Source organism: Sorex fumeus, unplaced genomic scaffold (assembly GCF_029834395.1).
Source record: "Sorex fumeus unplaced genomic scaffold, SorFum_2.1 ptg000033l, whole genome shotgun sequence".
NCBI classification, from domain to species: Eukaryota; Metazoa; Chordata; class Mammalia; order Eulipotyphla; family Soricidae; genus Sorex; species Sorex fumeus.
Genome location: NW_026606090.1, coordinates 2,433,432 through 2,453,167, shown reverse-complemented (window position 1 = coordinate 2,453,167; position 19,736 = coordinate 2,433,432). Strand labels below are relative to the sequence as shown.

Here is a 19,736-nt window from a genome sequence, read left to right as displayed (position 1 = left end):
ACCCTGCAGGGATAGGAAGGAAGTCTGGACTGCCTCAACCACAGAAATTCTGGGGCTGTTTGCAAGAACCATTCTCTCGGCATACAGACAATACCATAGTCACTTAAAGAAAATTCTAGGGGACTTTCCTCAATATAGTTAAAGCCACCTACCACAAATCTACAGCAAACATCATCCTCAATGGGGAAAAACTGAGAGTCTTCCCCCTAAGATCAGGGACGAGACAGGGATGCCCACTCTCTCCACTACAGTTGAATATAGTACTGGAAATACTTGCAATAGTGATTAGGCAAGAAAAAGACAGGGCATCCAGGCAGGGAAGGAAGAAATCAAGCTCTCACTATTCACAGATGATATGATACTATACTTAGAGAACCCTAAAACCTCTACCAAAAAACTCCTAGAAACAATAGACTTGTATAGTAAAGTGGCAGGCTATAAAATCAATACCCAAAAGTCCATGGCTTTCCTATACGCAAATAGTGAAAGAGAAGAAAGTGACATGAAGAAAACAATCCTGTTCACAATTTTGTCCCAGAAAATCAAGTACCAGGAATCAGCTTAACTAAGGAAGTAAAGGACCTGTACAAAGAAAACTACAGAACACTACTTCAGGAAATAAAAGAGGACACGAGGAAATGAAAAAACATCCCCTGCTCATGGATGAGGAGAAATAACATTGTCAAAATGGCAATATTTCCCAAAGCACTGTACAAATTCAATGCAATCCCTACAAAGATACTCATGACATTCTTCAAAGAAATGGAGCAAACACTCCTGAAATTCATATGGAACAATAAGAACCCACAAACAGCTTAAAGCAATTCTTGGGAAAAAGAAAATGGGAGGAATCAACCTCCCTAACTTCAAGCTCTACTACAAAGCAGTAATAATTAAAACAGCATGGTACTGGATCAAAGGCAGAGCTGTAGACCAATGGAACAGAGTTGAATATACTGACATCTCCCCCCAAGCATATGATCACCTAATCTTCGATAAGGGGGCAAGAAAAATAAAGTGGAGCAGGGAAAGCCTCTTTAACAAATTGTGCTGGCAAAACTGGATGGCTACATGCAAAAAGTGGGCTCAGATCTCTGCCCAATGCCATTTACAAAAGTAAGATCAAAATGGATTAATGACTTCAACATCAGACCGAAATCCATAAAGTTCACTGAAGACAAAGTTGGCAAAATTCTCCATGATATTGAAGTTAATGGTATCTTCAAAGATGTCACACCACTGGCCAAGCAAGTGAAAACAGAGACAGACAAATGAGACTATCTTAAACTAAGAAGCTTCTGCACCTCCAAAGAAACAGTGACCAAAATACAAAGACAGTCTACAGCATGGGAAAGGATATTCACCAAATACACATCCGACAAGGGGTTGATATCAAGGATATACAAGGTACTGGTTGAACTCCACAAGAAGAAAACATCCAACCCCATCAAAAAATGAGGCAACGAAAAGAACAGAAACTTTCTCAAAGAAGAAATCCGAATGGCTAAAAGGCACATGAAAAAATGCTCCACATCATTAATCATCAGGGAGATGCAGATCAAAACCACAATGAGATATCATTTCACACCACAGAGAATGGCCCACATCCACAAGAACAAAAGCAACCGGTGCTGGCGCGGATGTGGCGAGAAAGGGACCCTTCTTCACTGCTGGTAGGAATGCCGACTGGTTCAGCCCTTTTGGAAAACAGTATGAACGATTCTCAAAAAATTAGAAATTGAGCTCCCATTTGACCCAGCAACACCACTCCTGGGAATATATCCCAGAGAGGCAAAAATGTATAGTCGAAGTGACATCTGCACTTGTTTGTTCATTGCAGCACTCTTTACAATAGCCAGACTCTGGAAAAAACCTGAGTACCCGAGAACAGATGTCTGGTTAAAGAAACTTTGGTACATTTATACAATGGAGTACTATGTAGCTGTTAGAACAGATGAAGTCATGAAATTTACATCCAAGTGGTACTACATGGAAAGTATCATGTTAAGCGAAATGAGTCAGAAAGAGCCAGATAGACACAGAAAGATTGCATTCATCTGGGGAACATAAAGTAACATAATGGGAAACTAATACCCAGGAGTGGCTGAGACTAGTACCAGGAATTTTGCCCCATGGCTTGGAGGCCAGCCACACGTGCTAGGGGAAAAGGAAGCTCAGATAGAGAAGGGAGCACCAAATAAAGGGTTTTGGGAGGATCCTCCCAGGATGGGAGAAGCATGCTGAAAGTAGACTATAGACCTAACATGATTGCCACTCAATGCCTCTTTGCAAACCACAGAACCCAAAAGGAGAGAGAGAGAGAGGGAGAACAAAACGGAATGCCCTGCTACAGAGGTAGGGTGGGATGGGGGGGAGGGGGGGAGGGGAGTGTGAGGGATGCTGGGACCTGTGGTGGTGGATGGGGGCTGGTGGAGGGATGGGTACTTGAATTGAATAACTGAAACCCAAGCACAAAAATTTGTAAGTCTATAACTGTGCCTCGTTGGTGTTTCACTAATAATAAATAAATAAATAAAAATTTTAAAAAATAAAGAAAATTCAAGCTTTAAAAAAATGACTTTGAGAGCAAGAAGAAACCTTCTTAAAACAAGGATAGTAAAGTAGATTAAAGACGTCAATATTAGACCAGAATCCATAAAATACGTCAAGAAAAATATAGGCAGAAATGCTCAGAAAATGGACCGCAGAGATATCTTCAAAGATTTGACTCCATGAGCAAAGACCAGACGCAGGGACATGGGGAGAGCTGTGGGCACTTTGGCGGGAGGGCGGGGGTGTAATAATTTTGTATACTGACACTTAAACTTTAATAGTATTCTAGTTTTCTAAATTATAATATAAAATATGCAAGCAATATGTGGCAAGAGAAAAATGTTGATGCATTTAGAACAAAATGAATAGCACAGGACAGGCTAATTTCAGGTTTAAAGTGTGTTAACCAGATCCTATAAAAAAAATGAGGTTTCAAAAGTAAAACCAAATTAAATTGGCTATTATCTATTTATAGTGCATAAGCAGCAATTCAGAAACTCACAGTTTTCTTTAAATTCTCAGTAGTGACTGAAACATTAACGAGAATTCATCTATGCACTGGAAAGAATACCATCTTCTTCAAATAAAATTTTACTTAAAAAAATTCTATTGGTGAAGAGCTAAATGTGACTAATTTTAGTATGTCACAGTAAATGCATTAACTTGCAATATGTTTACTTACTATCTTACTAACCAAGCACTAAAAACAATCTAAAACTCATCAAAAAAATATATCTCCATGTATGGAAAACAAACAACTCCATTTACCCCTCATGTTTAAATACAATAATCTCTTGCCTGGCAAGAGATATAAACTTAATTTTAGATGTGCATATTTTAATTTTAAAAGGTAAAGGTAAAGGCCCTCCCGTTGATCGTCGATTTGCTCGAGCGGGCCCAGTAACGTCTCCATTGGAGACTTTGTTGTTACTGTGTCTGGCATATCGAATACTCTCGGTAGCTTGCCGGGCATATCCCCATATATACATGCATTGTGCACAAATGTATAGATGTGTCTAATATGTAAAATATATATACATATATATGGAAGAATGTATACATTTGTTGAAATTTTTCCTCTGATGATAGGTAATCTGTTTTGTTGACTTTACTGCATCTATTACAAATACCTTCTCTTAACTTTTTAATAACAAAGAAATACTTTTCTTGGTTTTAATTTATACCATAGTTCTTAAACATTAAAGTGATAAAGTCAGGTACAGTATATTTAATGCACTGCTAATTCTAAAATATTATTTCTGGTCAGAGAGACAATATACTATGTAGGGTGGTTTTTTATTTTTTTATTTTTTTTGCCTTGTATACAGCAACTCAAGTTTTATCCCTGAGCACAGAGCCAGGAGCAAGCTCTGAGCACTGGTGGGTATGTACTCCCACCAAAGAAAACAAACAAAAATGAAAAAGAAAATACTACTGTTTCATTCCCACTAACCTTGGCCATGTCATCAAACACTCTATATCCCAGTTTTCTTATCTCTGATTTAGATGTAGCCCTGACTGGTTGTCAACAGTCTATCAACAGAGACTGAATTAGGCTCTGATTGTGGTTATATCTACAAAAGACACTTCGATGGCAGGATGAGGTGTTGTTGGCACAGTCATCTGCAGGGAGCTGAGGGCTCTGAGGTACTTGCATAGCCAGTAAGTACCGCAGAAACAACATGTTGGACCCAGGGAAACAACAGGACCTTCTTGCCAGACCAATACACCGGAAGTGCAGGCCAGAGTTCAGGCAAACCATCTGCCTTTTCTGGCTACAAAGGAAGCAACATCATCTCTCTCTCCCCACCCCTCTTTCCACACACACACACACACACACACACACACACACACACACACGCCCAACCTTCTGGGCACTATGATGCAAAACAGATACTGGTTCTGAGAGGTCATCATGTTCCACAAAGAGACCTGGAAATGATAACTCCAGATAAAAACTGTGTGCTGAAAATAGGTAAAGGGAACAAACATAAAGAATCATCATTAACTTTGATATTCAAGTTTCCCTCCAGAGTGAAGTTTATAAATAATCAACCTGCTGAAAAAGTCCAACCTGAATGCAAGCAACAAACTGAAAAGTAATGATTCAATTTCCTGATTCCCCACAAGCATGCTGGCTCCAAGGGTACTGGGGTTTAAAAGTCTCACAGGACCAAGGGTTTATAATTTCACTTTGTTTTATTTGTTGGTCTATTGGATTTGGAGGTCATATCCAATGGTTTTGGGGCTTCTTCCTAGCTCTGTGCTCAGGAATCTCTTCAAGCGGTGCTCGGGGGGGGTGGGGGGGGGGCACACGGGGTATCAGGAATCGAATCTGGTCAGCTACATGCAGGGCAAGTGCCTTACCCACTGCACTCACTGTACAACTTCTCAGCCCAATTTCACTTTAGTTTTAAACTTTTACTCTCACGAAAGACTAATATCTGCATTACTAGAAGAAAAGCCATTAAAAGATCAGTGAACTATTTCAATGCTATTTTTACAGTATTCTTGAAGAGAACTATTAGCCATTCATGTCTTATGATTTTATAAAATTCTAGAAAATACTGTAGAAACACTGTAGAAATACTACTGTGAAATACTGATAAGAAACACACAGACAAGAAACAAACAGAAGCAGAGGCGACTATTTAGAGTTTTGTATGTAAGTGACAAATCCTTACAACAAATATTTCTGTTGCTTGGTTCGTACTGGTGCAGATAAGCCTGTGGATGCTGGCAGCTTCATGGCAATGAGGAAACTCCTATATTTTAGTATGTCATCTTTTGTTTGCTTTGAGGGCACACCTGACTGTGCTCAGGGCTTACTCTGGCTCTGTGCTGGAGGATCACTATCGGCAGTACTCAGAGAACAATATGTGGTGTTGCATGGATCCAATCAAATCTGGATTGGCTCCATGCAAGGCAAGTTTCCCATCTATTGGCCTAACTCTCCAGCCCTTCTATCTGTGCCTTTCAAACTTCAAAAGGATACTTTTTTTTGAATAAAAACGGATTTTAAAAGGCAAAAGAGTAAAAAAAAAAAAAAGGACAGGTTCCAAATTACTGTCCAGATGTGCTTTACCAATCCCTCAATCCCACAGTTCTAGTTAATTCCTATCATTAGTCACCGAAACAGGTAGCAAATGAACAGCTGATTAATTGTTCTTTAAGTAATTGAGTAAATACTTCAGTCAAAACATAGCACTAAACCCAGGATCCAGAATACAAATGCAGAAAAGGAAAGAAAAAAAATAGTTGAATTGCAGGGAAAAATCAATCCCTAAAAAATGCAGTAGAGCCAAAAGTAAACCCTGAGCATCACTGGGTGTGGCTCTAAAACACATAATGAATACATAAGTAAATAAACAAAAATCTGAACAACATTTTAGCTCTTTCTAGAAAGCTAAAAGTTACTTTTTTCTAGAAGGAATAAAACAGGTTATTTACAAAGAAAAATACTGACACATACATTATAAACCCACATAATACATTATTGTGATTAGACAATATATTCAAAGAATACAGAAAATGGAACAATTATGATTATATTTACACATATTTGTAGCATTCTGGGGCTTTTTATTTTTGTTGGATCAAATTCTCTATCTGCTATCATTTTACCTCCCACCTAAAGAATTTCCTCTAACCTTTTTTTTAATGGTAGAAGTGACTGAAAGTGAATTTTATCGGAGCTTGTTTTTCTGAAGAATTTTTATTTCATCTTTATTTCCAAAATATTTCATAGATAATAAAATTCATGGTTGACAATCTTTTTTATATGTTTCTTTTTTCAGAAAGATGTCATTTTATTGTGTTTCATGAATTTTGGCATAAATTCTGCTTTATTTTTAACTTTGTACTCATATTTGTCTTTTTCTTCTTTTTCAGACCTTTATCCCTTGTTTTCCGTAATTCTATATCAATGTTTCAATGTGGCATTATTTTACACTGTTTATTATTTATTGATCTTATGTCTATAGATTTCAATTTAAAAAATGCGGTTGACAAATTAGATAACGACCCACTCTATAAAAGGGAATGGATGTTCAATGTGGCACTTTTACTCCCCCCAGGCAAGCAAAGTAGAGGAAGGAAAAGTTGGTTGATATTCCACTCGGAAAGAGAATTTTTCACTGAATATATACAGTAGTTTGCCAACTGCACTACTGATTAAGTCATTTGCTAAAAATGACAGTACTAACCAAACTGTCTAATTCCACATACAGAAAGATGTCTCTTCACAAACTGATGAAGCCATTTCCAACCAAAATTCATGAATGATTTCCTCCCACGCCGTACAAACCATCAATTTCATCACATTCAAGAGGACAATGAAGACAAATACCTTGTTCAAGCCCATGGATAGATGAGAGGAAGTTCAGATATTCCATCAGAGTAACACAAGTTTCTAAGTGACCACCTTACAGTGCAAATCAGGATGCACACTGTCCATCTATCATGATGAGATCATCTGCACAGCCCTGAAAAAGGTTATAACTGAGCAAACATATGAAGACAAATTAGGGTTAAAATTAGATGGCTCTGATTATTCAAAGAGAGGCAAGTGGATATTCAGAAGAGAACATTCTAAGTGAGTCCATGAGGAAATCCTCTGAGCTTCAAACTTCATCATTGACCTAGAAAACAGCATCTCTACACGGGAAAGAGGGAATGAAACCTTGACTCTCAATGCATGATCACACAGGAAAAACAATGAGATCAGAGTATGCTTCCAACCAAGAGTCTGTGCTCCTCCAAATTCTTCTGTCGATTCCAATGCGAAGGTATTATAAGACAGGGCCTTCAGGAGGGGATCAGATCCTGAGACTGGCACCCCCTGGAGTGAGATCGACGTCCTTAGAGAAGAAACCCCAAGGACATCTTACACGCCTTTTACCTGCTGTGATGGGCTGTATCAGACACCCAATCTGCCAGCTTCTTGATCTTGATGTTCCCTGCCTCCAGAAGTACGCAAAATCAATATGTGTTGTTTAAGCAAAGACATACACACACACACACACACAAACACATACACACATGCGTGCGCATGCGTGCACACACAAACGTGTGGATGTGTGTGTGTGCGCGCACGCGCGCACACACACACACTATACACTATGTCACTGCTGTCTTTGGAGACATTCTCCCAGCTCAAGTTCTGGGTCACTGAATAAAAGTCTAAGCCTGTCCCTCCTCACATAGGCAGACCACACAAGGAAGAGCCGGAGGTAAAATATCATATGAGTGAAGCTCTCCTAATAACGGGAAAAATACCATTGGAACTGAAACCCTGCAGTGTTGATCTCACAAGCTTGGCTTGGTGCCCAGTGACCTCTCAGCTTATTCAAAGACCATTCCCACAGCCTAACAGCCCTCAAAAGGTAGACTATGAACCAAATGTTATTCCATCTGAGCCTTTTCCCCTTAGAACACCAAAACACCTTTTCATTTCTGTGAAAATATAGTGCAAATGTCCCAGGGACAATATGTCTAAAATTAAGTCCATAGGAATGCGATATATAACACTAACTCTGAAATGTCCAAAGAATTCAGACCTTTGCTTTAAATGGCCTAACTCTATATGTGTATAAATAATTTTCTACCAAAAGATGGGATACTTTAATACCTACAAAAGACTGAGAGAAGCAAATGTTTTCTTTCTATAACCAACGATATTTAATCAGAATTAATCACTGCTCATAGAGCTTAATAATTCTCACTTGCAGAGATGGAGAGATAGTACAGCTGGTGAGTAGCTTGCCTTGCATGTGGCTGACCTGGGCTCAATTCACAGCACCCCATCTGTGGATTGTCCCCCTGAACACCTCCAGCAGTGACTCCTGAGCAAAGTGCCAGGAGTAAGCCCTGAGCAAAGCTGGTGTGACCCCAAAATAAATAAACAAAAATTCTAACTTAGCAGAGGGCAGTTTGGGGCCACATCAAGCAATGCTCAGGGGATACTCATAGGTCTTGGCCAGGTGTTGCTCCCCAGTGAAGATGGGGTCAGGGGTACAAGACCATGCAGTGCTGGAGATTAAACTGGGATCGGCAGAATGCCCTGTTACCTCACTGACATGAAGTTTAAAGATGATTTTGCTTCACTTTAAATCACATTCTTCACATTTGGAATTTCTAGAATAGTTGAAAATATTTTTCAAGAGTCTCAAAGCACAGTTCAATGGATTTTTCTGAAATATTTACATGTGGGAACAACTGTTTGCTTACAAGATCTTTCTCCAATAATTTGGATACTTAAATCATCATTTCCAAAGCAAATTTCCCCAAAATCAAATAAATTGCAAAACTCCAAATACAATCAAGTCTCCAAGAAGGAGTTCCAACCCTCTGCCAAAACAGACCTCAAATTCTTAATCCCTTGTCCAAAAAAATTGGACCAAGTATTGACGTTTTCCACCAAGTAAAGCCACATAGCCACAAGTGTTTCTCATTTACTCCACTCCTGGGACATACTGAGCAAATAAAAAATTTCCTGAATACCCCAAATTTCAGATGCAATTTGGAATGCAAGTGATTCATAATGTTATGCAGGAAACATTACGATCTTCTCTTACCAACTCAATGTTTCTGGAATGCAATCCTCCAGAGGAGAGTCCCACCAATCAGAAGACGGCATCACTGGGGGCCAGGGGACCCAGAAGGATGCTCTCTGCCCCCAACCCCAATGTGATTTTTGAATCCTGCGCAATCTGCTACTCCAGCTACTGTTTCCGTCAGAAAGATGACGCCTCTGGGGAGCTAGGAAGAGGCACGTGGGTACAGCAGGAATATGGCAACGCTTACTTACCCAGGAAAGTTCGAAGTGCAGGAAAGTGCGAAGAGGGGTGAAAGGCACTCCCATCTCTTCTGTGCCAAAGAACTTTCTCGGTTCTCTGAACAGGATTAAAATCAAGCACAAAACCTAGTAATGCCTCTTATTAACAAGTCCCCCTAGGACAAGCTTCTTCAACATTCTCTTCCTACAACCCCTTTTAGACTGGAAATTTTTTATGTGACCCAGGGCATAGAGGTATACAAAGATACTTTGAGAGTTCAAACATTTAGTGATCATAGATCACAAGGGTACCAAATACTAATTTCTGGGCACAAGTTGGCAAATATCATCTTTGGTAGATTCCCCATTTTTCTTCATGGAAAGAAGTACAGGACATAAAGGAATAATGTATTGCAGTAAATGCAATGAATGAGCATGAAAACGGGGGAAGTCTTACAGATCTAGAAGTCACTGAAAAATAGAAGTGTAAACAATTCAATATGATCAGATAGCTAAGTGAAGTACAGAGTGGCATATGTAGGTAGTAAAAGAGGAAGATAAATACTGATACAAAGTTTGACTAACTAAAAGGGTCATTTTAAACAAATTGTACAAAAGCATCTCTCAAATAAAAATTACCTGAGGAAATGAGGAGGAAATCAAAAGTGTAACACCTAGATAGCTTGGCAAAACTGGAAGATCTACTGATGGTAGAGAAATAACAGGCAATAGGAAGAAATTTCTCAAACTAAAGGAATTTAAAAAAAAACCCACAAGCCATAAAATGATTATTTAAGCATTTGGATAGGAAAATCCAGTTCAAAAAGGATAATATTCTGCAAAACACAACAACAAACATATAACAGTGAATTTGCCTAAGGTAAATGTCATAGTTCTAGAGGCAATTCTGTTATTAGTAGTATTTACAAAAAAAAAATACATTTAAAGCAAGTCTTCCAATAATACAGTGATAGAACTAAAAAATCCATGAGGCAAGTTTGCCTCAGAATCCCAGAAAATATAGTAAATAGAGGAAAAAATGTCAAGACTACCCATTAAAAAAATTACGAGGTTTAAATTTGTGGTTGGATCAATGCATGTCATGAATTACTTTAAACCTGGGTCAAATATCTCTGGCTGCCAAAAGAACCTATTTTCCATTCCAACACAGACCTTTGGTAAGAGTCACTTTTCATTTATCCATACAAAAAGAGACAGTAATCATATTGGATACACAATACTTATTTGTAATGAAAAATTCTGGTTAGCTAGTAATGGCAGGAAATGGAATATTTCACATGACTGTGTTTTCTGGCTACTTTAAAACCTAATTCTGTGCATTTTCCTTCCTGCCACTATTGGTTTTATACCCGTAATTGAGCAAAATCAGCATAACTGTCAGCAAATTATTAACCTCTCAAGTTTAAATGTATAAATGACACAAAGTATGCTAAGCTTCTAGATCACGTGCATGTGTGAGCACGTGGACGCACACACACACACACACACATACACACACACACACATATACACACACACACCAACTCAGAAAATGTGAGCTTCCTTGTTCTCATGCCTTCCCTTTTGTTTCTATCAACCAGATTTGATTCTTTGGTGGTTTAGGATCCACAATCAATCCCCCACCAGAACTAATATTTCCTCATTTTCTTAATCACCATATCACTAAGTTTCTCTGATAGGGACCCTCTAAGAACCTCTTAGCTTAGATCTTATTCTTGCTAATATTAAAGCCCATTGGGGGCTCACTTAAGTGCAACTAACAGTTCAGACCAGAGCCTTGGGTGACATACAGAGAAACACTAAAACACAAGAGCCTGGAATTTGGTAAGCCCTGGTTCCTACCTGGGATGGCTACCTTTGTGTCTACTTGACAGGTCACAAGTTGCCCAGATGTTTGTTTACAGACATTATTTGGGGTGCTTCTGTGAGGGTATTTTTGTGGAAGATTAACATCTGAATAGGGGATGAAGCAAAGCACAATGTGGGTGGGCCTGAACAGAATCAATGAAGACCCTTCTAAGTGAAAGAAGCATCCAGCTGTCCAGTGGTCTTCAAAGGGGAAGTTCTGCGTCTCTGACCCCACAGCCTCTTATGCAGGCCCGGGGGCCTCTCCTGCCTCCCCAAGCCGCCTGTGGGACCTCAACCGTGAAACTGAGACATGAGAGATTTTCTTTCTGTTCTTTTCTGCTTTATTTCACCGAGGTATATGTTTCTGCTTCAGTTCACAATGCTGACAAGTGCACATATCCCTGCCTGGGGGAATGCTTCTTTCCACCACTGACCCCCTGCCAACCTCTGGTTGCCTTGGCTCTGTGGTCCATCTTACGGGTTAGCTCTTTCCCCTTCCACGGTAGCCTTGTGGCTATGGACTCAGAGCAAAGCGAAGTGGCTTTGCAGATTTCTGACTTAACACACTCCATAACTAGCATGTGAGGCAACCCATCTTCTTATAATAAACCTCTAGGTCTCACTGTCTCAGTCTCTCTCCAAAGGGAAAGAGTTCCTATTGTTTCTCCTGCACTGAAGGACCCTATAGTACTCCACTTTTTTAAAAATGATTTTAAAGTCTTTATTTGCCAGAAATTCTGAGAATTATTGATCAAAAATTTTCTTTCTTCACATTGATTTAAAGCAGATTTTATTTTTTTTATTTTTTAAAAATTTTTATTAGTGAAACACCATGAGGTACAGTTGTAGACTTACAAATTTTTGTGCTTGGGTTTCAGTTATACAATGATCGAATACCCATCTCTCCACCAGTGCCCATTCTCCACCACCACTGATCCCAGTATACCTCCCAGCCCCCCAGTCCCCCATCCCACCCTGCCTCTGTGGCAGGGCATTCCCTTCTGTTATCTCTCTCCTCTACATGGAAAGTGTCATGCTAAGAGAAATGAGTCAGAAAGTGATGGAAAGACACAGAAAGATTGCATCATTTGGAAAACATAAAGTAACAAAATAGGAGACTAACACCCAAGAACATCCGAGATAAGTATCAAGAGGATTACTCCATGGCTTTGAGGCCAGCCGCACACGCTTGGGGAAAAGGCAGCTCAGATAGAGAAGGGAGCACCAAATAAAGGGTGTTGGGAGGTTCCTCCCAGGATGGGAGATGCGTGATGAGAGGAGACTATAGACCAAACATGATTGCCACTCAATGTCTCTTTTGCAAACCACAGCACTCAAAAGGAGACAGTACTCCACTTTTAAAGCGGAGTATAAAGTCTAGCCAGAGGGATATACCCAAGCAAACTTTCTCCAGGAAGCCTTTCCCAAACAATAGCACAGAATATTGTGCTATGAGCCAAATAGACCATCAAATAATAATAATAAAAAACTATCAATAAACACTCACTGAATGAATTAAAAGTACTTGAAAGCAAGACCTGCCAAGGACAATATCAGAGCGTGTAATTCATTCCCTCAAGAATTCCCATAAAGTGAGTGATCTGGTGTCAATTTACAGCTGGGCTTGCCCTTGCCTGCATATGCTGACGAGATGAGATTTCTGTTTTTTATGAGTTAGTTACTGTTATTTGAAGCAGGTCATTGGGAAATAAATTTAAAACAGGGAGTACAGTTATAAATTAGTTCATTCCCCTCATGGTGCATAGTACAAATAAGAAGCAAATAAGCTCACTTGAATGGCAGCCAAGTTCTTCTGTTCCTGAGATGGTGCCTCGTGCACTAGGCGAAGCCAGTTAGAGTGTCGTGGGTTAGTAGCATCCAAAATGTAGAGAACTTCACCCTTGTTTCCACGGACCTGCAACATAAGAGGCTAGAGTTGATGCCAGAAGCCAGTAGGAGCCACACTAACTAGATCAAAGGTAGGACATGTATTTTTTCATGTGCCTTTCTATTTCCTGAAGGGAGAAGAACTCAAACCCAGGGCCAAGCACTCTACCACAAAGCTACATCTCAGCCCCACGTATGCCTTTCTTACCGGCTGGTGTTGAGTAGATGCTGGATTAACGTGCATTCTTCCCCCTGAAACGTATGTCCACACAGAGCCTACTATTTCCCTTGGCAGATGTCTTGATGACTCACAAGTGCAATCAACTCTCAGAAACATCCGGTGCTGAGAGCTCTCTTCTGGTCAAAATTATTTTTATAGGAATATTTTAATACATCCTGCAACTGCCTTGTTTTGGGGAACAAATGTGGTTGTGGCAATCCGCCCCCCTTTGTTTCCCACCCAGAAAAGGGCACTGAGCACACTTTCCAATTGAGGATGGTACAGCAGGAGTCATTCAACCATTCGACATCTCTCCACTGACTTATTGAAAAATTTCTACATGAGAAGAGCTTTCGAATGGAAGTAGTGGAAGCTGATATCGAGTGGACCACAGTTTCACATTTTTCACTCCAGTTTGCTTTTCAAGGCCCGCTCCCAGTCAGTTGAGGACAGAGGAGGGCTCTCTGCTCTCTGAGTCATACCTCGGGTCAGAGCACTCTGTTTTCACTTGAAGGGACGGCAGAGAAGCAGTGATCCACTAGGGATGCCTGAACCCAGCTGACATCCCTGGATCTAGGTTGCTTCCGCACACCTTCTTCCTCCCCTACTGTTGGTTACTGGGCAGCTGCTCCATTAAGCAAACATATGCCAATTTCCAGCCAACTCTTCTGTGCAACTATATGCATTTGGAATCCAGGAGAGAAGGGGAAAGGAATGAGTGAACACCACTCCAGACCTACAGCACTAAATAAGACGAATACTAAGTCCAAATCGCCCATTGCAGACTTGTGAAGGGAAAAACAAATTCCAGATTTCCAACTTTTGATTTTATGAAAATCACGCATAGACAGCCAAATAAGGTATATATTTTCATGCCACATTTGGATGATTATTCATTTGTTCAATGAATATTTACTGCATCCTTGCCATTGGTACCTCTTGAGGTTCTGTCAATTGTTCAGTGGACGTGGCAAAGACAACTTGATACCTATATGCTTATGAATGGAGAAGCATGTAGAAAATGTGGGAAATTAGAGTGGAATACTGTTCAGCCACAAAAAGGGAAATCTGAGCAGTTATAGCTACATGGAAGGACCTTGAAGGTGTTATGCCTAGTGAAAGGAGTCAGCAGAGAAAGACAAATGCCAGAGGAACTCACTGACTTGCTGGATCAGAAACAATAATGAGGGCCATAGTGACAGTACTGCAGGGGCGGGGGGACACTTGTCTTGCACACAGCCAACCCAGGTTCAATCCTCAGCATCCTATATGACCCCCAAGCCCACTAGGGGTGATCCCTGAGTGCAGAGATAGAAGTCACCCCTGAACACTGATGGAAGTGGCCAAAAAAATAAACCAAACAAAAACAAAAACAAAACAACAATGAGCAAACAAGAAAGGAAGTATTGCAGCTCAATGATATACCAAACACTGTTGCCTGCCAGAAGTGGGATGTGGGACAAAATGGGTGAATGAGTTTACAAGTAGAGTCTCCCAGCTATCAAATAAATCATTTATTAGGCTGTAACTGGGCTGGAGCGATAGCACAGCGGTAGGGCGTTTGCCTTGCACGCAGCCAACATGGTGACCCGAGTTCAATTCCTCCGCCCCTCTCGGAGAGCCCGGCAAGCTACCGAGAGTATCTTGCCCGCACGGCAGATCCTGGCAAGTTCCCTGTGACGTATTCGATATGCCAGACACAGTAACAACAAAGTCTCCAATGGAGACGTTACTGGGCCCGCTCAAGCAAATCAATGAACAATGGGAGGACAGTGACAGTGACAGTGACAGGCTGTGACATACAGGGTGGTGACTAGAGTTAAGAATACAGCCTAACAGAGGCAGGGAGAGGAGTAGTGGGAAGAAACTGGGGTCTTTGGTAGTGGGAAATAGACACTGGTGGAGGGATGGGCTTTGGATCATTGTACGACTGAAAGTTTTGTAACTGTGTATCTCATGGTGACTCAATTTAAAAAAAAATTAATTAACACAGGCTAATAGACTTGAAAATTTTCTATGCAAGTATATGTTAAAAATTTTTATCACAGGGGGAAAAACATGTCTAGCTACTCTACATAGCAATGGGTGCTCACTAGATTCCTCTCAATACAACTATGGGTGGGCTAGAGCAATAGCACAATAAGTAAGGCTTTGCCTTGCACACAGCCAACCCGGGTTCGATTCCTCCGCCACTCTTGGAGAGTCCAGAAAGCTACCGAGAGTATCTCACCAGCACAGGCAGGCAAAACCTGGCAAGCTCCCCGTGACATATTTGATATGCAAAAAAAACAAAAACAAAACCAAACAAACCCAGTAACAACAAGTCTCACAATTTGTTGTGAGATGTTACTGGTGCCCGCTCAAGCAAATCGATGAACAACAGGAGGACAGTGCTACTTTGCTACAACTACGGGACCAGTACATTGTACACCTGCTATAAAGAATATCCTATTTCAATGATACCTAAATGTTTTAAAAGATTAAAAACAAAATGTCCAGTACACAGCACAGCTTCTGGAATGTTAAGCACAGGAAAGACAAGTGCAGCTGAGCAGACCAAAGCAGGGGCCAGAAGGAGGAGGTGGTCTCCACGCCTGAGTCGGAGAAGCGTCCCCAGGAAGAATGGGCAGCAGAAGAGGCTAGCAGAGGTGGGGAGGCGGGGGGGGGGGGGGTCACGGAACAGCAGGGGGGCAAGGGCTGGGACAGAAAGAACCACAGACAAAATGGTGGGTGTTGAGACAGAGGGACCAGAACAGTCAGTCCAGGAAGTCAGTGGGAGGTGTCACCCAAACACTTGTCCTCCAGCCCCTTCTGCTATATGTACTGCAGAGCCAGACCCAGCCGGATCCCAACACCATCAGCCAGGGAGCAATACGGCAAAGCAGCTCAGTCTCTCCTGCAAAGCCCTGTTCCCAGCAAGCCCAGCTGGGCCAAGGCTTCTCGATTAGCCATTCCTGGTTGTCAATGAAATGCCAGAACCCTGCCCCAAAGCAGGATTTTCCTTCTCAATAACTGAAACTGCTGAAAGAAAAAATTTGGATTATAGTGACCTCATTTTTACATCTCCTATTTTTAGGTGTATTGAATAATACTCATTGAATAATACTCATGTGGAAATCAGCTGGAAGAGAAGGCACTGGAAAACGGCCCTGACGCCTACAATCCCTCAATGCCAACCCCTCACCGCTCACCAGAGCTGCCAATGTGCCTCCACAGCACTGCTGTGAAATACACACCACCTCTCAGAGAAGACACGGGACACGCTCCTCTAAAAGCCCAGCAATGAGTCATTTGACCAGTTCGGAGATAATGTTCTCCCTCCAGCTTCATCCCTGGCTACAGTGATAAAACTCTTGGGCCTGACAAACAGCTGAATGAAGCAGAGACCCTAAAAGAAGAAAATCCTTCTCAAGGGATCTGACATTGAACATCTCCAGCTGCTGGGCACCAGGGATGGCTGAGAGGCTAAAAGTCCCCGCACCACACACGTGAGGGCCCTGAGCAGGAGGAGTTTGAGTCCTGGGGCTGCCCACAGCAACAAGTACAGTCCAGTCACTGAACTGAGACACCCGCCCTCACTTCCTCACAGCCTGGGTGCAGCCCTGCCATTGGCATGGGTGCCAGCAGCACCTAGACCCTGGCAGGCATTACACCCAGAATGTGTTAGAGCACTGGAAACAAGCATGTGTAACACCATCCCCCTGCACCGCCAACACCTCCCTCCCTGCACACAAACACACACACACACACACACACACACACACACACACACACACACACTATTACCACTATGAAAAAGGAAGTGATGAAAGGAAGGGGAAAAGAGTAACAAAGCAAAAACTTCACAATAGAGAAATAACAAAAATTGGGGGTGGTGCGATAGTACAGTGGGTAGGGCACTTGCCTTGTGCACAGTCAGGCCCAGGTTTGATCCCTGGTACCGCATTTGATCCCCAGAGCCCATCATACGTGATCTCTGAGCACAAAGCCAGGAGGAAGCCCTGAGCACTGCCAAGTGTGGTCGCCAAACAAACCAACCAAAGAATGATTGTCAAATCTCTACCTGCTGCTTAAAAAGACACATGGCAACTAGTTTCACACAGGAAAATGCTGCATATTTTGGCGGTGGCAGATGTCAGCCGCAAGAATGACAGTCGACCCAGAAAGTGCCCTCTTCCTCCTCCTTTGCAATCCAGGACCAGTACCTGTCAGATGTGTTCCATTTGCAGTGATTTCTTTCAGAGATGTAGAATAAACAGTGATTTCTCTGTGACTTATTACAGTAAATTTACCAGGGGCTTTGTTTGTTCTTTATGTAATTCAGCATATTTTCCCAGGCCTCTGGGCCTCAACTATATTCAATTATTCAATATTAGTAACTCATTTTCCTGTCCTAGTGGCTGCACGCACGCACACACTTTCTGGTCCTCTCCTGTTGTTTCTCACAGTGCATTTTGGTGTAAGAAAATAAGAAACTTAATTTCACATGAAAATTCTTATGGAAACTGTGACTTTCAGTACATCCAAATTCATATACAGATTTACCATTGCTTATGTCATAACAGCTCTATCAATACACAGCTAAAAAGTCAAGTGACCTACACACTCCTGTTTAATGTCTTTATTTTTGTTGTTGTTGTTGTTGTTGTTTTTTGGTTTGGGACCACAACTACTGGTGATGCTCAGAATGTCTTTGTTTTTTGTTTGTTTGTTTGTTTGTTTTTTGTTTTTGTTTGGGACCACAACTGGTGATGCTCAGGACTTATGCCTGGTTTCTGTGCTCAAACATCACTCCTGGAGGTATAAGAGGATGGAAGCCATGTCTGCGCATGTAAGGCAAGCTCCCTCCCCACTGTAGTATTTCTCAAGTCTCGAAGTAATGTTTTCATTCACTGAAAGAGCTTGTGTCCTTGATACCATTCTAAATATCTGTACCTGAAGAACTTCTACACAGTCCTTGCAGGGTGCTTGTTCTTACCACCTTTCAAGAGGAGTGAGCTGGGCATTCCCTATAAACACTTTCCCAGGCTTCACTTCTTCACGGAACTAGTAGGCTACCTGATCTCATATCTGGCATCTTCCTACCACAAACACAGCATTCTCCTCACGGAAATACCTGGACACATTCAAAAAGAATAGAGTCCATCTTACCTCTCTGAAAAAAATCAACCCAGGCACATGGCCACCATAAGGAATGTCAGTTTATCTACTTTAAGTCGAAGATTTTTACAGCCTAACAAATAAGAAAGGTTCAAAATTCCTCTGTTCTTCACGTTCCAACATCTAACCTCTAAAGCCAAGTGTGTTTTTTGTTTCCCCTGTCAAAGTGAGTTTCCAAACACCATTCTCACTTTGTTGACTTTTTCTGGACATTTTCCAAGTGTCTCAGTTAGAGTCTTGTGGACCATCCATGCCCGAGCCTCTCATGAAAGGACCTTCTCAAACAGGAACCATGAGCATAAGAAAGAGAACAAACCCTGATCCCAAAGGGGAAATCATCATACTTGGCTTCTCTTCATAACATTCTGACTAGTATGCCCTTTTGCTGTGGGGGAACTTGGCAGGTTGGTCTCTGCTGGGTGTTGCTGCCTCAATCCTTGAGCATTCAATAGATTACGGCTCTTCCCATCTCTCCAGATTACAGGTTCCAAGACTGAATATCTGTCACAGTGCATTCAGTTCTCTGCTCTCTCTAGAACCAAAACTCACAAAGGAATTCACCTCAACAGGAGAAAACCCACTAGGAAAATAAAAAGAAGAAAGTGGAAATAGTTCTTTTCTTCCATGTCAGTATTTTCTTTGTTCAAATGGGTCAATTACAGGCAGAAAAATTTATTTCTTTGTTGGCTAATTTTTTAGAAGGCTTGTCTTGTTATTTTCCTTTAGTCACTGGGAATATCTGAGTAATTTTTCAGTCTCTATACAGGGGCCATCAGGGTTCCCACGGCAAAGTGAATCCATTAGATGTCCCCAGATGTTGCAAAATACAATCAACTGAATTTTATTTAACATATGGTAAAATGTAATGGCAGTGAAATATAGTTTGTTCCCCCAAAAGATAGCAATAATATTCTTAATGAAAAGTCATAATATGCTGGCTATGTGACTTGTTTATTAAAGAAACTAAATTTTCCTTTCTGTCTTTCAACAAGGCTTTGCAAAAAGGATCGTTTTAAGTACTAAAATTTAGACAATGTTTGTCTTCAGAGTACAACATGTCATCATATTTTTGTATTTAACTTACAGACATTCTTCCTGCAATTGTTTTTAAGTGAAGTAAGGCCATATGTCTTTGCCGCCAGTGTTTAATTAACCAGACTTCAGGGTATCTTCTGGAGCACACAAAAAAGTAAGTGTGCTCATGTAATCAATTCTGACAGCACACTATTGTCAGATTTAAACCAAAGAGAGACACATTTTCAGAAATTAGCA

The 19,736-nt window shown here is 41.1% G+C and overlaps 1 protein-coding gene across 1 annotated transcript in view; it reads right to left on the bottom strand.

The window, feature by feature from the left end:
- Positions 1-19,736, bottom strand: part of PRDM5 (PR/SET domain 5) — a 192,342-nt gene that overhangs the window by 111,775 nt on the left and 60,831 nt on the right. The window contains exon 3 of the mRNA XM_056116900.1: positions 12,990-13,112. Within this exon, the coding sequence (XP_055972875.1) occupies positions 12,990-13,112 (123 nt within the window). The remainder of the gene's footprint in view (positions 1-12,989; positions 13,113-19,736) is intronic.